Genomic DNA, 18216 nt, shown 5'->3' with positions numbered 1-18216 from the left:
ACATGCTGCGACGTGGGTGAACCTCCGGAACCTCCAGGGAAAAGAGCCAGCGAGAAGGGCCACGTGCTGCGTGATTGCACTGACGGGAAATGTCCACAAGAGGCCAAGCCGCGGGGACAGGTAGCAGACCAGCGGCCAGCAGCCCCGTGGGGGAGTGACCGCTTCGTGGGTACGGAGTCTCCTTTCGGAGCGCTGAGAATGCCTTAGCACTGAACTAAGTGCCATGAAGTTGCACGACACTGTGAATGTGCCAGCGGCCATTGCGTTGTACGTTTTAAAGTGGTTAGCGTTTGATTTTATATGAATTTTATCTCAGTTCTAGAAAGCAGCAGGGGGAGGTGAGCTGAAACCCACTCCTCCGATCCGAGCCGTTCTGTGGTACTTAATACCAGAGGTAACAGTGCCGTCATTATTACTGTTGTCGTTGTTGTTGACTCTCCAAACGGGCTGGAAGAGGCTTCCCTATCCTCTGACCTGACATCTGTCCTTTGAGTCCAGGGTGTGTGTCCAGGGGGCAGCGGGCAGCAGCAAGCCCGTCCTCATTCCAGTGGGATGGTGCCATGTGGAGTCGGGCTGTGCAGAGAGGGGTCTCCCTCCACGATGACTCAGGCAGCTTCCATGCAGGGAGAGGGGGACCTGTCTATAGCGTGGCTCACCCAGCAGGGTGCCAGGGCGCCGACCCCACCCCCACCCCCACCCCCACCCATGGCAAACAGACTGCTGTTCTCAGCCCGGGTCCCCCGGGGGGCAAGGTTTCCCAGCCTCCCACGTCCACCTGCTTCAGGAGTGAGCTCATGGAGGGTGTTTCCAGACCGGCTTCTCCTCTTGGGGTCTGGGAGCCTCTTCCCTGCTCCCCTTCCTGGGATTGGTGCTGGACACCTTCCCAACATATGCCTTGAGTCAGCCTGAGCCTCGTCTTGGGGGTCGCAGACATCATGATTCACATTCGCTTTTAGAGGAATCCCCATGGAAACCAGGCAGGTTTGGGTGGGAAGGAGCTGGCTCCCTGGGAAGCAGGGGGAGGTGCAGCCTGGGGGCCTCTGGGGGAGGGGCTGCTTCAGGGGAGTTTGGTCACCCCACTCCTTGCCTACTCTGACGTGGGAGGTCCGAGGGGGTTCCCAGTGTGGAGTGTCAGCTCCGAGGGTCTTTGTTGACTACGGGCCCTCACTAAGCCCCTCCAGGCTCTGCTCTCCTGAGCCCAGATCCGGGCATCGAGGGGATGCCAGAGAAGCAGCTCATCTCAGAAACAGAAGCAGAAGGGGAGCGCTCTCTTCCTGGTCTGGCGGACACCAAGACCCCCAAGCTAGCCCCTCATCAGTCCCCAAGGGCAAAAGGACAGAGGCACCTCAACTCCCACGGGAGAGCAGCGTCCCCACGCGCCTGGACCCCTGTGTGCAGACTTCTGTGATCCCAGCCCCTGTGCGGCGCAGTCGGGCTGTGGGCACTTGGCCGCCATGTGGTCCCTCTGAGCTCACCGGGATCAGAGCCTGGCTTTTCCAGGACCCAGCCAGGCTCGGGGCTCAGGACGAAGGCCCCCCCCCCCAGCCTTAGCCAGGGCTCCCCGGTTCTCTTTAATATCTCTTTAATGAGAGCAATTTGGCAATGACGTAAAATATGCTTTTACCCTTTGTCCCAGTAATTCCATTTCTGGGAATCTGGCCTAAGGAAATAATCCTAAATATAGGGTAGAAAAACACGTTTCACAAGGATGTTCATTGTGGAGTTGTTTATAGTGGCATAAAATGAAACAACCACACTGTCCATGGTGGTGGGGGGAGGTGGGAAGCAGTGATAAAACAGTGGCCAAATGCTTTATAGCCACTAAATAATAGTTCTGGAAATTATTGTCCAGAATATACGATGTGCATGTGATGGAACATTATGTTAAAAAGAAAAAAAAAACAGGCAAGTCACAAGATTATATGTATTGTATGACTTGGGCTCTGTAAAAAAAAAGAAAAAATTCATGTATAAAAAATAATCAGGAGGTTAATATAAAGGTAATATACCAAAGTGCTAATGAGTGGTCTTGACGTGATTTTATCTGAAAGATTTCATTCTACTCATCGGCTTCCAAATCATCTACAGTATTCACACATTGCCTTTCTTAGGTTTGACCTCTAATTTACTTTCAGTAAAATTCATCCTTTAAGGGTGTAGATTTGTGAGTTTTGACAAAGATACACAGTCAGGTAACCACCACCACCACCACCATCGAGATACAGACTATTTCCAGGGGCCCCTGGGTGGCTCAGTCGGTTAAGCGTCCCATCTCTCGATTTCAACTCAGGTCATGATCTCACACTTCATGAGTTCCAGCCCCGAGTTGGGTTCTGTGCAGACAGTGCAGAGCCTGGTTGGGATTGTCTCTCTTCTTGTGCCCCTCCTCCACTCACAATGCTCTCTCGCTCTCTCTCTCAAAAATAAATAAATAAACTTAAAAAAAATTCTTTTTAAAAATATTTCCATCACCCCACACAGCTCCCCGTGCCCCTTGGTAACTGGTCCCCACCCGCACCCTGGCCGCTGGAGAGCGCTAGTCTGAGTTCAAGTTCCGTAGTTGTGCTCCTTCCGATCGTGCAGTATGGCCTCGCACTGTTTTACATGTAGAAACAACCAAGTCTGCTTGTTGTTCTGTTACATGTACCTTTCAGAGCTGGATTTCCCAGCTTCCCTCAAGTGGAGGGGAATTAAATTTTTCTTTTTTATCTGACTGAGCCTTTACCCCATGTAGGAATCTCCTGCACTGTAACTCAGATCATCGTGTTCAGATTACCAAGGAATTATCAGTTATCTGTGAAATCGCCCCAGCCGTGTGAAAGTACCCGGACGAAGGAGGCCCGTGGTCAGCACTGGCTCACACCTGAATCCCAAGGGAGCATTCAGGGACTCTCAGTCCCGATCCGTCCCCTTTCCCTTGTAAGCCCCCTGGGCTCCTGCCTAGGCTCTGTCGTCGAAGACGATGCTAGTAACAACATGGCAGCAGTTAATTTCTGTCTGTGAACATTTTATCTTAGGACAGTTTGAGATGTACAGAAAAGTTACAGAGGCAGCACAGAGTTTCCGTGGACCCCTAAGCCCGCTACCCCAGTTGTGAACGTCTCCCAGAAACATGATACATTTGTCACAACTAATGAACCAGTGGTGATATGCTGTTATTAAAGCCCAGGCTTTATTTGATTCCCTTCGTTTTTACCTAATGTCCGTCTTCTGTCCCAGGATCCCACTGGGGATCCCGCAGTGAAGGAGTGGTCCTCCTCCATAGACGGAGAATTCTCATGTCTGGGACAGTTGCTTGGACTTTCCTTGGTTTTGATGAGTACTGGTCAGGTGTTGTGAGGAACGTCCTTCAGTTGGGGTTTATCTGATCCTTTTGTCACGGTGAGACCAGAGGTATGGGTCTGGGGGAGAAAGAGCCTAGAGGTAGAGTTTATTGTTTCTCGCAGTACTTCATTTTACTGCGCTTTTTAGAATGTCCCAGATGCGGTGCTAAGCCTTGACAGACTGGGTCTCCTTTAAGGATTATTAGAAAATAATCCTGTCTAATAAATTCTCGTTTTACCATTGGCTGAAATGGACTCAGAGAGGTACAGTAACTTGCATGAAGCCACACAGTTAAGAGACTCAAACACAGGTCTCCCTGTACACATTTTGCTTTTAGCCAGTACTGTTTCGAACAGTGGGAAAGCAGAACGTCTGCTATTAAAAACCAGTATGTATTTATTTATACCCAACCTTTCCCCAAAAAGCCTGTGTTGCAACTTCTAATCAAGGCCACATTGAAGCAGCTGGAGCAGGGTCGTGAGAAAGGCAGACACAGGCAAGCCCCGCCTCCTGGACATCGCACAGCACATGTCGGGAGTGGTCACCCCGCCCCGAGCGTGTGGTCGCCACGGGCTTGGTGCCACACGGGGCAGTGCAGAGCCTCGTCGTGTCCCAGGGCCCCCGGGGAGGCCGGTGGGAGGCAGAAGCTTGGAGGCCCATAGGTGCGCTTCTAAAGAAACGAGGCTGGCCGTTGGCTCGGTTTGGATCATCGAGTCCAGATATTTACAGAATGGGCGTTGCTATCTTTCTCTTGTTTGGTGTGGTCTGGCGGTTTTCCAGATGTGTTAGTGGCCATGGCTCACCCCGTGTCCTCTGGCCTCTGTATGTCTCGAGGGGTCAACGGCATGGAGTTTGGAGGCCGACCAGACCTCGTAAAGGGAGGGAGGTGGACTTGGGCGCATCTGGTACCCGGGTGCCATTGCTTCCGAAAGGAGATTTTTTTTTTCCATTTGTCAATTAAGTTTTAATTTTAAAATTTAATTTTTAAAATGATCCCCAGAAAGCATCTTCCCCAAGTATGTTCTGTGTCATGATTAGAAGTAATACATGGATGAACACTGTGTTATTTAGGAAAATAATTCCTTCATTTGGAAGAAAATGACTACCCCCGTCTCAGTGCCAGGGTCTGTTTGGGCACTTGGAACAGAACAGGTGGAGATTTCTGCTCTTGTGCTGGAACACTAGCAGGGGAGACAGCACACAATAAATACTTGAACGTGGGTTCAGATAATAAGTGTCTAACCAATCCCCCGAGCCCCTGGTTGCACGGATATTCTCGGGACAAGATGTGCAGTCGGAGCTGAGTCATTGATGGCGGAATACCGAGAACGGAACAGTGCATGGGGCGCAGGCACAGGCTGCAAGGTGAGGGGAGCCCACACATCTGCCTCTGGGATGCACCACGGCAACTCTCCTGGTCAGACACAGAGGCTCCTGGGATTGGTGCTGAGGGGTGGGCTCTGTGCCTTTGGGGAAGGGCAGAAGGGATCTGACTGCCCCTCCCCCGCTGCCTCTCCTCCCCCCCCCCCCCCCCCAACCACCTCTGTTTGCTAGGGACCTGCTCTGGAGCCTCCAGGCTGTTCCTGCTTCTGTCCCCTCCTCCCGAGTCTCTTCCCCAAACAACACTCCACCCCAGACCCCTGGCTGGGCCCACAGGACCCTCTGGGAGTGGCCTTCCTCCCTTGGGCAGTCTCCTCCCTGAACACGCCCAGCTCGTTCCCACGCCTGGGCCTTTGCACTGGCCACGAGCTCCGAGCTCCGGGGCGTACTTCTGCTCCACCTCTCCGGGGCACGGGGCACCGCAGCTCTTAGCCCCTGTGAGCGCACCCTCTTGGATTCTTGGTGCAGCACCTGCTGTTTATCTGTGTATTTGGTTTGTTATCTCCTTGCCCCCCTGGGCTCCTGTCTCATCCCCTGCTGTATCTCCAGCACCCGGCATATGGGCGTATAACGTAATAGATGCCCAACGAATACGTCAGATGAGTGAATGAGTAAATGAATGAATGAAAGAACGAATGTATTGATCAACCTCTCTCCCTTCCTGAGCCCGGTGACCGATCATATCAGGGAAATTTGCCGCAGCCTGTGCCCTCAGCCCTCTCCACCACCACCACTGCATCTCAACATGGGCAGACAGAAATGGAAATTTAAAACCTCGTGGCGGTCCTAAATCCCGATGGTAGAATGAACTCGTCAGGCCATGGGTTTTACATTGCGCCCCCTCCTGTGTGCAGCTCAGTGGGGAGTTAGGGCACCGATTCCTGAGTCACCAGCTCGTTTCGGCCCTGGCCAGCCCCCGTCCCAGCTGGCCTACCTTGGGCAAGTCATGTGACACCTCAGGTTCCTCATCGTGCGGTGGGTTGGCCCTGGCACCTGCTCCACGGGGCCGTTGTGAGGATGGAAGGAGACCTCGCTTGGCGCGCGTCACGGCTGGGGACGTGTCAGCCGTCACATTCTGCCTTCTCAGCTAAGCTACGCTTGCCTCTGGCTCTGCTAAAGTATGGCTTCCTGGGGTCAGGGCGATAAGGACGCTGCTGGTACCTGGTGACCAGTGCATCCCCTTGGCTCCTGGTGCCTTCTCTCCGTGACAGGGGAGCTCCCTCAGAGAGTAGTGAGCGGCTGTGAGTTTCTCTCTCCCTGCCCTCACCCCAGCATTGACCGACGAAAGCTGTTCCAGTTCTTCCTTTCGACACAAATTGTTGAGCCCTTGCCACGTGCCAGGCTCTGTGGAGAGAGGGCAGGGAGCAAGACAGACATGGGGCTGACCTTACGGAGCTGCAGCCTGGCCAGGAGGCAGGCATCAGTAGATGACATATGGTAGACGTCCACAGTGATTCAATGGGGTGCGCGGAGCGCCGAGGGCACAGGGAAGGATGTGGCCAGGTGGACTTTAGGGTCTGGGGGGTAGCAGGCCCCCCAGAAGACCTGTGGAGCTGAGGCCTGGACAGTGGAGGAGGAGATGCCAGGGATTGGGCCACAACCGTTTGGGGACAAAGGGCAGGCTAACTGTGTGGTGCCACCGGGTGGGCCATTGGGGAGGGCCGACGGAGAAGAGAAAGTGGGTGCGGCTGGAGGAAAGAGCCTGGCAGGGGTGGAGGGGCACGTGGGATTCGTGCTTGGGCCACCGGGAGCTGTGGAAGGACACTGGACAGGGAATAGGGGGATACAGTTCGTCGACTTGGAATGTGGCCCTGGGTCTCGAGTGGAGAGTGCATATCTGGGTGGGGAGATGAGACCGGGAAATAGAAGGGGGTCTATGACTGCATTCTGGGCAGGAGAAGGCAGTGGCTTGGACACAGTGAGGGCTGGAGGGACCCAGGCTCTGCCCTGTGCTGGGCCCCGTGAACGCCCAGAGGAACAGGGTACAGGCTTTGCCCTTAAGGTGCCCCCAGTCTGGTCCCGACTCTACAGCTCCAAACACGGGGGCGAGTTTCCACTGCAGCCCCCTCCTGCCAGCTGGGATGCTAGGAAAGACGGAGTTCCTTTGGTCTCCAGAGTCGCCCCGTGTCTGTACCAACTCGGTTTGCCTGTTGCCAGAATGGGGGAGGGGGGGGAGGCGCGGGAGGATGTTTTCTGGAACCTCCTTTGAGGCATGGATACTGTGCCTGATCTTGTAACCAATGTGTGTCTTCTCTCTCTCTTTTTCTTTTTTTCTTTTTGCTGCAGCCAACTGGGTACATGGAAAACTCGGTCTCCTACAGCGCTATTGAAGACGTTCAGCTGCTGTCCTGGGAGAATGCCCCGAAGTACTGTTTACAGCTCACAATCCCTGGGGGAACAGTCTTACTGCAGGTAGGAGAGACAAACATGAACAAGCAGTTTCCTCTGCCCCCTCCGCGCTCTCGCACTCCGCTTTCCCTCAGAGGAGACGGCCAGCTCCCAGGAGGGAAGGTTATTTAGCTTAGGGCACATTCTTCTCCAGCATAAGGAAGGTATAAACCGTGGGGCCCTCTCTGGGAGACGAGCAGGGAATGTGCACAGACTGAGCTCCTACCGCCTGCCCATTGCAGCCCAGGAACCTTATGTCTTACACTTTTCTTTCTCGCCACAAACCTGAGAAATGGGTCTTTTGATCTCCATTTTACAGATGAGGTAACTGAGGCACAAAGGCATGTTTTTAGGCCTTAGAAGGCCATAGTAAGCAACACATGCCACCTTTTGCTCTACTTCAAGTGAGGAGGAGGTTCTTCTCGTCGGTCTCAGTCTTTTTTTTGTCCTTTGAGAGAGAGAGAGAGAGATTGGGAGCGTGCACACCACGAGCAGTAGACAGGGGCAGAGGGAGAGAGTCTTAATCAGCCCAGAGCCTGATGCGGGACTCCCTCCCACAGCCCCGGGATCATGACCTGAGCCAAAATCAAAGGTCAACCGACTGAGCCCCCCAGAGCTGTCTCCTTGGAAAAGGGTGCATTTTGTGCGTATCGGTCAGGGCTGTTGTTTGGAAATGATACAAACATTCAAACTCTCTGAAGCGAAAAGAATTTGATGCTGTAATTGTGTTCAAGTAACTGGGAAGTCTAAGAGAGGCCTTCAGGCATAGCTTGATCCAGGAGCCAAGTGATAATAGTATTCAGGGACTCTCTCTGTTTCCATTTCCTGGCTCTCTTTCTGTGCATTGGCTTCATTGTCAGGGATGGTTTCTCCATGCATGAGAAAAATGGGCTTTTTTTTTTTTTTAAGTTTATTTATTTATTTGAGAGAGAGCATACACGTGGGTGCATGAGCAGGGGACGGGCAGAGAGGGAAGGAGAGAGGATCCCAAGCAGGCTCCTCACTGCCAGCAGAGAGCCCGCCTCAGGGCTGCAACTCATGAACCGTGAGATCACGACCTGAGCCAAAATCAAGAGTCGGTTGCTTAACCGACTGAGCCCCCCAGGCACCCCGGGAAAGAGGGACTTCTGTCCTTAAAAATGTGAGAGCCCATTTTTCTTCCAGTACCATTCGGTAAAATCTAGAAGATTCTGACTGGCCCTGCTGTAGTCCCCTACATCCCAGGGATGGCCCCACCCTAGGTTACATACCCAGCCTTGACCATAGGGGGCTCTGTACTCTCATGGCCCTTCCAGGACCTTGTGGTCCGGGAGAAGTGGGTCCACCAGGCAAGGAATCGTGGCTGAAAAATTTGCAGCAATGTATACTGCGATGTGTCCTGTGTCGTTTCGGGCAGAGCCGTCCCAGCCTCCGGCAGGGACCCCGAGTCAGAAAGTGCTCATCTAGAGAGAATTCATTCTCTTGTCTTTGGGAGAACAGGCCCTTCTTTTAGGAACATATTCTTTCTAACTCTGTCACTCCAGGGAGATCTGCCCTGAGCCTGAAGAGATGTTCCCTAAAACGCATTTCCAAAGCGGCCACTAGATTGTGTAACAACATTGAGGGCGAGAGGCACATGGTCTGGCCTCTGAGGAATGCTGAGCTCAACAAGCTGACTCTAACAGCTAATTCTTTAGAAAAATCCTCTTCTTTACGGTCATCCCTTGGAGGACACCAACACCATGGCCGCCCGTCCGTTTTCTTCTCAGTTCTGGCGCCCTCTGCACTTGGCTGTCTTTCTTCTACCTGCCCTCACCTTTTCCCTCCTCCCCACCCCCCCCAGCCCAGCCAGCAGAACTCTCCTGTCTGTCTTTCCGGCCCCTCTGACAGCTGCCATCTGGAGTCTGGGGGCAGCCACTTCCGGCTCCCTTGGGCTGGGACCTGAGCAGCGGTGGGACATTCGGGGGGTGGGGACAGTAATAGCATCCTGTGGAAAGCTGGAGAAGAGGGGTACAGAGAAAATCCTACTGTCTCACAGAGCACCGAGCCGGCCTGCCCCCTGTGCTGGGGGAGGAAAGTAAATGAGCCCCTTGGCCCCATCCTCGAAGAGTTGTGGGGCTCTCTGGGGAGACCGAGCTCTAAACACGTGACTACAGAGATAACAGCTAAAATAGAGGCACATCCCGGAGGGCAGGGACTGACTCCCTCGGCCTGGGGGGGCCAGAGAAGGCTCCCCAGGGGTGGCGACGTTATAGTGGGGCATAGAGGGATGAGTAGGAGTGTGCCAGGATGGGGGGGCACACTCTCGGGGCAGAGGGAATGCGGGTGCAAAGCATGAATGTGAGAGGGGGTGTTTGCTGCCCTGGAAGAGAGGGGGAGGCAGGTTTAGGGCCCTGTGGATGGTGTCCAGAGCTCTTGGGTCACTGCCAGACTCTATGGGTCTTATTAGCCGAGTGAAGAAGCCAAGGCTATGTTCCGAGGGCACTGGGGAGCCATGGAAAGCTCTTACGGGTTGGAAGGGACAGTGGAGGGATCAGTCTAGTTGCAGGACAGAGAGGGAGCATCAGAGGGAGGCAGGAGGGAGGGAAACCTTGAAGTAGTCCAGCTAGAGTGGGGAGGGCCCTGAGCCCCAATCTCCTGGGCTGTGTAGTGGCTGCTGCTTGACCGGCAGGAGGGTCGCATCGTTCCTGGGGCTGGAGGGGCCGGCGTCCCCCCAAGGAAGGCCCGAATGCCGCTCGCCCAGGGGTGGAGGGGCAGGGAGGCTTAGAGGGATGTGGGTTGCTGGGCAGTGGAGTGTCCCTTTAACCCAGGCCGTGGCTGCCGGCCGGCGGTTATGACTCGCCTGGCTGGGGCTGCGTCCGGCCGTGGCCTCGCGTCAGAGCTCCCCCTGCCGAGCCGACAGGCGGGCCTGCACCAGCACCCCCCTTGCTCGCTGCCCCCCCTCCCCCCAGCTCCGGTGGACAGAGGCTGGAGCAGGAGAGCGGGACTCACACATGGCCCTCCACCCCATTACTCGGGGAGCCCAGGTGGGTGCAACCCCCCCCCCCCACCTCAGCCTCTCCCTCTGCCGTTTCCATCAGCTTCCACCTTGCTTCCTTCTCATCATCGCCCTCCCCCCCCCCCCACAGATTCATGGGTGGTGTGTGGCCGCCTTGTTACATAAGTGGGTTCCGAGTCATCTTGGAGATGGGCTTTGGGCTGGAAGGTACCTGAAGCCCCAGGGCGGCGCTCCTCGCGTGCTGTCGACACAGTCTGCAGGAGCCTTCTTTGGGTTTGTCCCGGTTTGTGTGATGGGACCCGGAGCTGTGGCATGACTGAGCAGTCCTCCCTGCCGTGCGTGCAGGAAGGACCAGGACGCAGCCCGCTGTGCTCAGGGGGCAAGGCCGCCTGGAGCAGCTTTGTCTGGGTCTGGGCGCCCCTGGCCACAGGGCAGGCAGAGGGTGAAATGCCCCCCCCCCTCCCCAGTGGTGCCTTCCGCCGGCAGCCACTAGCCACACTGGGTTGTCTGCATTTTAATTTACTGAATCAAGTTGAGAATGCAGATCCACGGTCCATGCTCGATAGCACACGGACCTAGCGGCTGCTGCTTGGACGGTGCAGATAAAGACCGTTTCCGTCATCGCAGAATGATGGAAGTGCTGCATGGGGCTGGACCCTGGAACTTCTCGTTGCGGCCCCGTGCTCCACGCACCGCCTCCCTGCCAGAGGAAGTAACCTCACAAGGCTGGAGGGTCTGGCCTGTTCCAGCAGCTCTGAAGAGGGTCACGTCCTGCTTCATGTGCATGGCTGTTCCCTCCCGTGGGGTGATGTTGGGGTTGCAGGGGTCCCCACCCTCGCCTGCCAGGCTCTCGCTCTTGGTCTCTCTTTCGGGTTCTCGCACCCACGTGAATCTGTTTTCCTCTGTCTCTCTCTGACACTTTCTCTTCTCCCCGTGTCTCCCTTTCTCTCGCTATATTTCACTCTCTGCTTCTCTTACAGTTTGGTTTTTTTTTGTTGTTTTTTTGTCTGATGTCTTTCTCCATCCCAAGCCTCTCTCCACCCCAGGCCCTTCTCTCCGTGCGTCTTGACTTAACTGCCTCTGTGTCTCCTCCTCCCTCTGTTCCTCCCTCTCCAACCTCCGTCTCTCTCCCAGGGACCTCCTGACAAAGCTGCTTTGTTAGAATTTGAATCGGTGCCTCACTCAGACCTCTGGGAGCTGACCTATCCGAGTTCAGGGAAGGTTAAGAGACGATCTCTGGCAACCGCGCCTTCTCCCAGCGCAGAGAGCCAGCAGGTCGAATCCCCAGACAAAGGCACCAGCCTCCCAGCCTTGTCCAGTTGGTGTCTTTCTGGAAGCTTTGTGTTTTTCAGCATGAGCTCCCTAATGCCATGTTATTAGAATCCCCGGGTGCAGAAAGGGCCTATTTATCTTCTTTCCCCCCTTAATGCCCTTTGTGCTGATGTTTCATTGTGAGGAAGTAACTACATAAGAACATAAACGGTGCAATGAAAGCGTCCAGGGCGGGGGGGCTCCTTGCTGGCCTGTGGGGTGGGGTAGCCAGCATTAAAGAGCCCTGGGGCGCCCATCATCTGGGGATTTCTGCCTTGCAGTTGGGTTTCTGCCCATCCGTGAGAAGTAGACAGGAGCCCCCTGCTCCTAAAACAGGGTCCAGGCGGAACCAGAACAAAGAGACTCTCGTCTCCCGATGGTCTCAGAGACCGGCTCTTCTCACAAGAGGATCTCCAGAGGCCAGGCGTCAGGGGCAGGGACAGGGTGGGTTCCCTTCTTACTGGAAGCCAGTGAGAAAGAGCTTTCCGGTCTGAAAAGCACGTGCTGTTTTTTCCCTAAGAAGTTGGGCCAGGAAGGAGAACTTGGGAACAGTCACCCACAGTGCACCCTTGGCTGTTTTTCTCACCTCTCGAGACAATACAACAATGAGAGAGAACTTGGCAACTTTCGAAGAGGAAATTAGGCAGAATTTGCCTGGAACGAGGCCCTTCCAGTATTAGAAAGATTTATCGCTAGGAGAAATTAGCACTGGCCTGAGCAGGCCTGCCTGCCTCCAGGGGCTCTTTCCCATGCTTGAATCCAGTGACCCCCCCCCCCCCCCCCCCGGACTCTGAGCTGTACCCTGCGTCCCACGGGGCCAAGTCGTCCTGGCTCAGCTGCCCATACAGCAGTATAGAAACCCTGTGCAGAAACTCACCCTCTCCTCCGGGCCACGTACAGCCCAGTCCAGAGTGGACCTCTCCTTTCCATTGGGAGGCACTTAGAGGTGATATGTCGGGATCCCGGACATCCCCCCGCCCCGCGCCCCGAGCAGCATCCATCCTTCTTCGAAACCAGACAAACCAGAAGAAGGAGCAGTTCGTGGCCCACGCTCCCCGGCTCCATCAGTGAGAGATGCGCCGCCCCTCTTCGGGAGGAAAGTTCTGGCCCCTTCTCTTGTTTGCGACGTGGGGATTGGAACCCGAGCCGAGTCCTTCCTCCCCCCCTTTCACCAGGCATAATGCCTTCTGATTCCCCAGCCCAGTTCCTGCAAGCCTGCTGGAGCCCAGACACATGGCTCTCGTGTTGGGGGCGGGCAGCCTGTGCGGCCTTGGACGAGCAGCAGTAACCTCTCCAGGGCACTGATCTTGTCTGTGAGCTGGAGTTGTAGGACCTGCCTCCTTGGCTGTTGTGAGGACCAGCGTTACTGCATGTAAAATACTTAGCACTGTGCCTGGTCATAGGAGGTTTTCGGGGAAAGACCGCCGTGACTCTTTTTTAGTCCCGATCAGATACACCTTGGGGAAGAGACGGGATCAAGACTGAGTAGTTCTTTTGAAGCCTGACTGCACATGAGATTTTCTTCCAACGAGCAGGACGGGTCGTGCTTCACCCATCCATCTAACTCTCCACCCACCCAATCCATTTATGTATCTGTCCGTCCACCCGTCTACCCATCCGTCATCCATGCATCCGCGTGTCCATCCAGTCATCCATCCAACATCCCAGCCAATCTTTCATTTAACAGACATTTCTCTGGGTTTTGCGGACGCAGTAGTGAGTAAATCAGACATGGTTGCTGACCTCATGGAGCTCGCGGCCTGGAGAGAGAGAAGAACGATGAGATCAGCACTCGCAGGGCAGGGTAGGGCAGTTAGGTGAGCGTCCACCGCCTGAGGTGGTCCGGGATGGCGAGGGAAAGGGAAAGGGGGGAGAGGAATTCAGGGCAGAACTGAAGGGTGCGTAGCGCAGCGGGCCCTGAGGGAGGAGGAAGGCAGAGTGTTCCCGGTAGGATGTGTGTCCGGTGTGAAAGCTACATGAGAAGCCAAGCAAGCCGGCTCATGCTCGGTTCTGCTGCCGTGGCAAAGCAGCCCCAGCTTCTCAGTGGCTCAAAACAGCGAAGGACTTTTTCTCACTCGGGCCACGTGTCCGTTGTGGGTCAGCGGGGAGTACTGCTCATGGAGCCGGTGCCGTCTGGCACGTTCCTGGTTTTAACCTGCTAAGTAGCGTGCTGGCTCGTAGAGGCTCCACTGGAAGCGACGCAGGTCACATCCACTCGCACTTGGGTTGGCCACGGCCAGCCCCGTGGCTCCGAGTACCTGCCACGTGCTGGGAGGAGAGCTGGACACTTTGCGGGAGGATGCTGATAAGACCACAGCAAGTCCGGGCCTCAGTTTACTCATCAGAAGCATGGCAGGAAGGGATGGGCTGGGCTAGAATTGGGTCCCTAACCTACGGCCCGTGGTGTCTTCCAAAACTGCCTCTGTGTGCGTGTGCGTGTGTGTGTCGGGGGGGGGTGGGTGGGTGGGTGGGTGTGTCTGTGGGTGTCTTTGCGTGCACCTGCATGTCTGTGCAGTGGACACATGTGCACTGTACTTGGGTGTGATTCTGCAGCTTGTTTCAGGTTCTCAGAGGGATTCAGATTCCCATAAATCCGCCCCAAAACCAAGAACTCCTGAATGGGTGATCCTTGAAATCCCTTTGAGCCTCCAGTTCAAAGAGCCTCATTTGTTACGATGGACGAACGTAGCCACGGCCTCTGTCTTCCTCCAAAGTGCAGCCAGCCCAGAGGGCACAGCGAGGGCTGTGGCCACCTCTCCTCCCGGTTGCGCTGGGGAATGATGAGCCCAGCGGGTGGGGTGGGGGACGTCTGCTGTCTCTGCCCCCCTGGAGTGGAGGCCCGGAACCAGATGGCACCTCCAGCATTTGCCCCCGTGTCATGAGTCCACTCGGCGAACTTGGTGACCCCGGCTTCACCGGGGAGGTGGCAGTTAATCCGACGGGACTCTGTCTCCTTTCCCAGTCCCGTGGGCGGGATGGGGCTCTGAGAGTGGCGGGAGGAGGGTGGGGAGCGTGGTCCCAGCCAAAGTGCTGGAGGGGGCGAGGGGTGCGGAGGACAGAGAAGGGGCACGTGCCAGACAAGCTGTAGCAGCGAGGGCGATGGTGTGGTCAGGGGTCGGGCTGGGTCAGCGCCCAGGCGGGTGGCAGGGCCCTCCCACCTGCTCGGAGCCTCCAGGCCTCGCCTCAGAGTGAGGTGTGCAGAGCAGTTTGCTCGGTGCCTGGTAGGTGACATCAGCCGGGGTTCCTGCCCTGTGCGTCTCAGTTCAGCCCCGTGCCTTGGGGAGGCAGGCTCCCCGGGTCCACGGTACAGGCGGGGTGGTCCAGGGTCACACAGCTGTTTTCAGCTGGGATCCACCAACTGCTCCACTGAACCCACACCTGCGTTTTTTCCAGAACGTGACTCTGACCTCCTCCAGCTGAGATGCTCACGGATGATGGAGGCAGCTGGGAAGCTGGGTGTGGGCAGGCGCGGGGGCTCTCCCACGTGAGGAGGGACTTGGAACATGCAGGGGGTTCTGCCAGAAAGATCAGGCCGAGAGGGGAGGTGAGCAGGGCAGGTGAGATGGGGTTGTGTCGCTGAAGGAACCTTCTTCCCCTTCTAGACCGCAAGGCTGCTGTCAAACAGGACACAGCAGACCCAACGGAGACCTGGGGACGCGGCCCCAGGCACCAGGGCAGGGGAGGAAACGTGCACAGCTATCTCTGCTTAGCAGCAGGCCAGGCACGTCGAGGTGGAGGTCGAGGTCGGGCAGAGCCAGACCACCTGGGGGGTGGGAGAGGAGGGCTCGTGGTGGAAGCAGGGGAAGCTGCCGCTCCGGGGCTGGCCAGCGCCTTCTGGATGAACAGCTGGAGAGAAAATGCTTTGGAACATGCGTTTTTGAGAAGGAACAAGTGTCCACTGGTGCCTTGTGGGTCAGTCAGGGCTCTTGGACGTAAGCAGGCAAGATGGACTCAGGGCGTCTCCAGCAGAAAAGGAATATACTGGAAGGATTGACGGGAGCCTGGAGAACAGGCTGAGGCAGGTGGTAGCACCGTGCCCCACCCAGCCTAGGGTTTGCCTTTAGCGGAAGACACCCCTCTGCCTCATGATGAATTCTTAACCCCTTCATCCCCACATTGCTTGGCTCAAGACCCAGAGTCCTGGGCAGGGGCTTCTGACCGACGCGACTGACGCGGCCTGGATCACCTGCTCCTCACAGTCAACCAAGGGAGGGGCGCCCCCCCCCCCCCCCCGCCACCTTAAAAATCCCCAACAGGAGCTTGCGTGCTGGGGTGGTTCCCAGAATGGGAAGGGCTGGGCCTGGTCACGGGGAGACCAGGTCTGTGTTCGATTTGGCGGCCGAGGCACAGAAAGGGAGTCACTATCTAGTGCTTCCTACCACTGCTCTGCTTTCTCACCTCCTGCTTTGTGTGCATGTTCATTCATTCTTGTGCAGCCAGCCCCGCAGTGGTACCCGGGACTGCTAATCAGCACGGGGGATTTGGGCATAAGGCTCTGCCCTCAGGGCACCTGGATGGCTCAGTTGGTTGAGCATCTGGCTCTCGATTTTGGCCCAGGTCATGATCGCAGGGTCGTGGGATGGAGCCCTAAGCCGGGCCCTGTGCTCAGTGTGGAGTCTGCTTGAGATTCTCCTTCTCAGAGACTCACTGTCTGTCTCTCTCTCTCTCCCCCCACACACACCGCTCTCCCTCAAAATAAAAAAAAAAATGTTTTTAAAAGGACTCTGCCCTCAAGGAGCTCATTCACTTAGTCATTCAGTCCAACCAGTGACACCTTATGGGCATTGCCCGGGCCCACTGTGCACCCCCAGGACCAACAGAGCAGCCCCTATGAGCACTAACTATCCATGCCTCCCACACCGGTTTTCTACTGCTGCTGTCACACATTACCACACCTTTAGCGGTTCAGACAACACAAATTTAGTACTTGTTTGTTTCTAGTTCTGGAGGCCAGAAGTCCAGCACAGGGCCACTGGGCCAAAATCAAGATGTCAGCAGGGCTAGAGCCTTGCGGAAGCTCTTGGGAGAATAGCTTTCCGTGCCTTTTCCAGCTTCAGAGGCTGGCTGTGACCCTTAGCTTGTGGCCGCATCGCTCCAACCTCTGTTTCTGTCTCTTCTCTCTGACCTCCAGCCTCCCTCTTGTAAGGACCTTTCTGATGACATTGACTCACCCAGAGAACGCAGAATGACCTCCCCATTTCAAGGTCCTTAACTTCCTCAAATCTTAGCAAAGCCCATTTGCCACCTAAGGTGAGGCCTTTGCAAGGACAAGCATGTGGACCATCTCTGGGGCTCCTGTATTTGGCCTCCCGCACCTGCCCCTCTCTCTGGCCAACTTGGGTGTGTTAAGAAGCCCAGAGATGGTTGTGGGCTGGGCGTGTGCCGGGTAGGCTCACACCGGCCGGGACCGGCCCCTGAGAGCGGATCCAACGCGTCTCTTCCCAACCGTGGTCCAGGGATTTCCCTCCTTGTGGTGTGGAAGCAGCCACAGTGGGATCGTTTACAGCACAGAAGGTGGCACATGCTGTGATCAGGGCTTTTCTATTCTGCAAGCCTGTTGTTCCACGTTTATCAGCACCCCACAGGCCGTGGCTGCACGGATCCTGATCGGTGCTGTTTGTAAAGTGTCTACACGTGCCAGGCGCTGAGCTAAGTAAGCGTTTTGCGTGGATTATCTCATTGTTGGGGATCTTTGCGTCGCTCTCCCTGAGCATGGGGTGTATTTTTTCATCCTAATGAACAAGAAGTGTCACAAGACCACAGAGCTAGGTCAGCACTGATGGGAGGTGAGTCAGCCACAGACCCTCCGGGGTGCTGCTGGTCCCGTGAGACTCCCCTTTGGCCATCACCTCCCCAGTCAGGTGACAAAGGCTCTGTGTGTTCAGGGAACTTGAACCCAGGTCTCTTGGAGACTCGGCCACCGCAGAGGTCTCTGAATCACACGGAAGGTGTCCCCCGGCCCACTCCCACTCAGGGCAGAGATGCCAACTTGCCTTGTGTCCACAGGCTGGTATCAGTCTGCCAGTCTCTGAGTTTGCACACGGGGACCTGGTACCCTTACCCTCCCGCACTGGCCACGGAACAGATTCGTTTATTCAAGCCCAGAGATTTCCCCAAACTGTGCCCTGGGCAAGCCACTGATGCCCCATCGAGGATCTGGGTAGGGCACCTGGATCCCCTTGACAGAGGGTGACCCAAAGTTGTACCCGCTTGTGCGTGTGTGTGTGTGTGTGTATATGTCCATGCAGACTGGGAACAGAAGTTGGACTTTCATACTTGGAAAGAAGCTCCAGCCTTTGTGAGAGTCCTGGGACCATGAAAGTCAGGGTCAACTTAGAACAGAGGGCTGCGGGGTCAGGCGAGAACAGACACTGCATTTCTGCCCTTAGGGATGGTGACTGGAAAACTTGGAATGCCAGAAACTTTGTGGTTTACAGCATGAGTCAGACTGCCTGGGTTCAAGTCCTGGTCCCACACCTACTCCCTGTGAGCCTGTGGGAACGTTCTTAACCTCCCTGAGCCTCAGTTTCCTCGTTTGTACCGTAGGGGTGACGATGCTGACGGTCCCGACTTCCCAGGGTAGACTGGCCAGGACCAAACAAGCCAGTCCACGCATAGACCTTAGCACTGTGTCTGGTGCACATTAAATGAGCCATAAATATTGCTGTTATCACCCAGAGCCGTGCTGGAACCGGGGGTGAGAGCCACAGCAGCGTGACAATTGCAGGGCCTTCCTCGGGCCACGATTCACTTGAGAGGGATTAGTGATGACAGTAACGACAGAGGCTGTGTTTCTCTGTGAGCACGTACTATGTGCTAGGCCCGATTCTGTGCAC

At 55.8% G+C, this 18216-nt stretch overlaps 1 protein-coding gene across 1 annotated transcript in view; it reads left to right on the top strand.

The window, feature by feature from the left end:
* CMIP (c-Maf inducing protein) overlaps nt 1-18216 on the top strand; it is a 235308-nt gene that overhangs the window by 136237 nt on the left and 80855 nt on the right. Inside the window, exon 2 of the mRNA XM_047834680.1 lies at nt 6991-7116. Coding sequence (XP_047690636.1) covers nt 6991-7116 — 126 coding nt within the window. The remainder of the gene's footprint in view (nt 1-6990; nt 7117-18216) is intronic.

This window comes from Prionailurus viverrinus, chromosome E2, assembly GCF_022837055.1.
Source record: "Prionailurus viverrinus isolate Anna chromosome E2, UM_Priviv_1.0, whole genome shotgun sequence".
NCBI lineage: Eukaryota > Metazoa > Chordata > Mammalia > Carnivora > Felidae > Prionailurus > Prionailurus viverrinus.
This window is presented reverse-complemented; position numbering and strand designations above follow the sequence as displayed.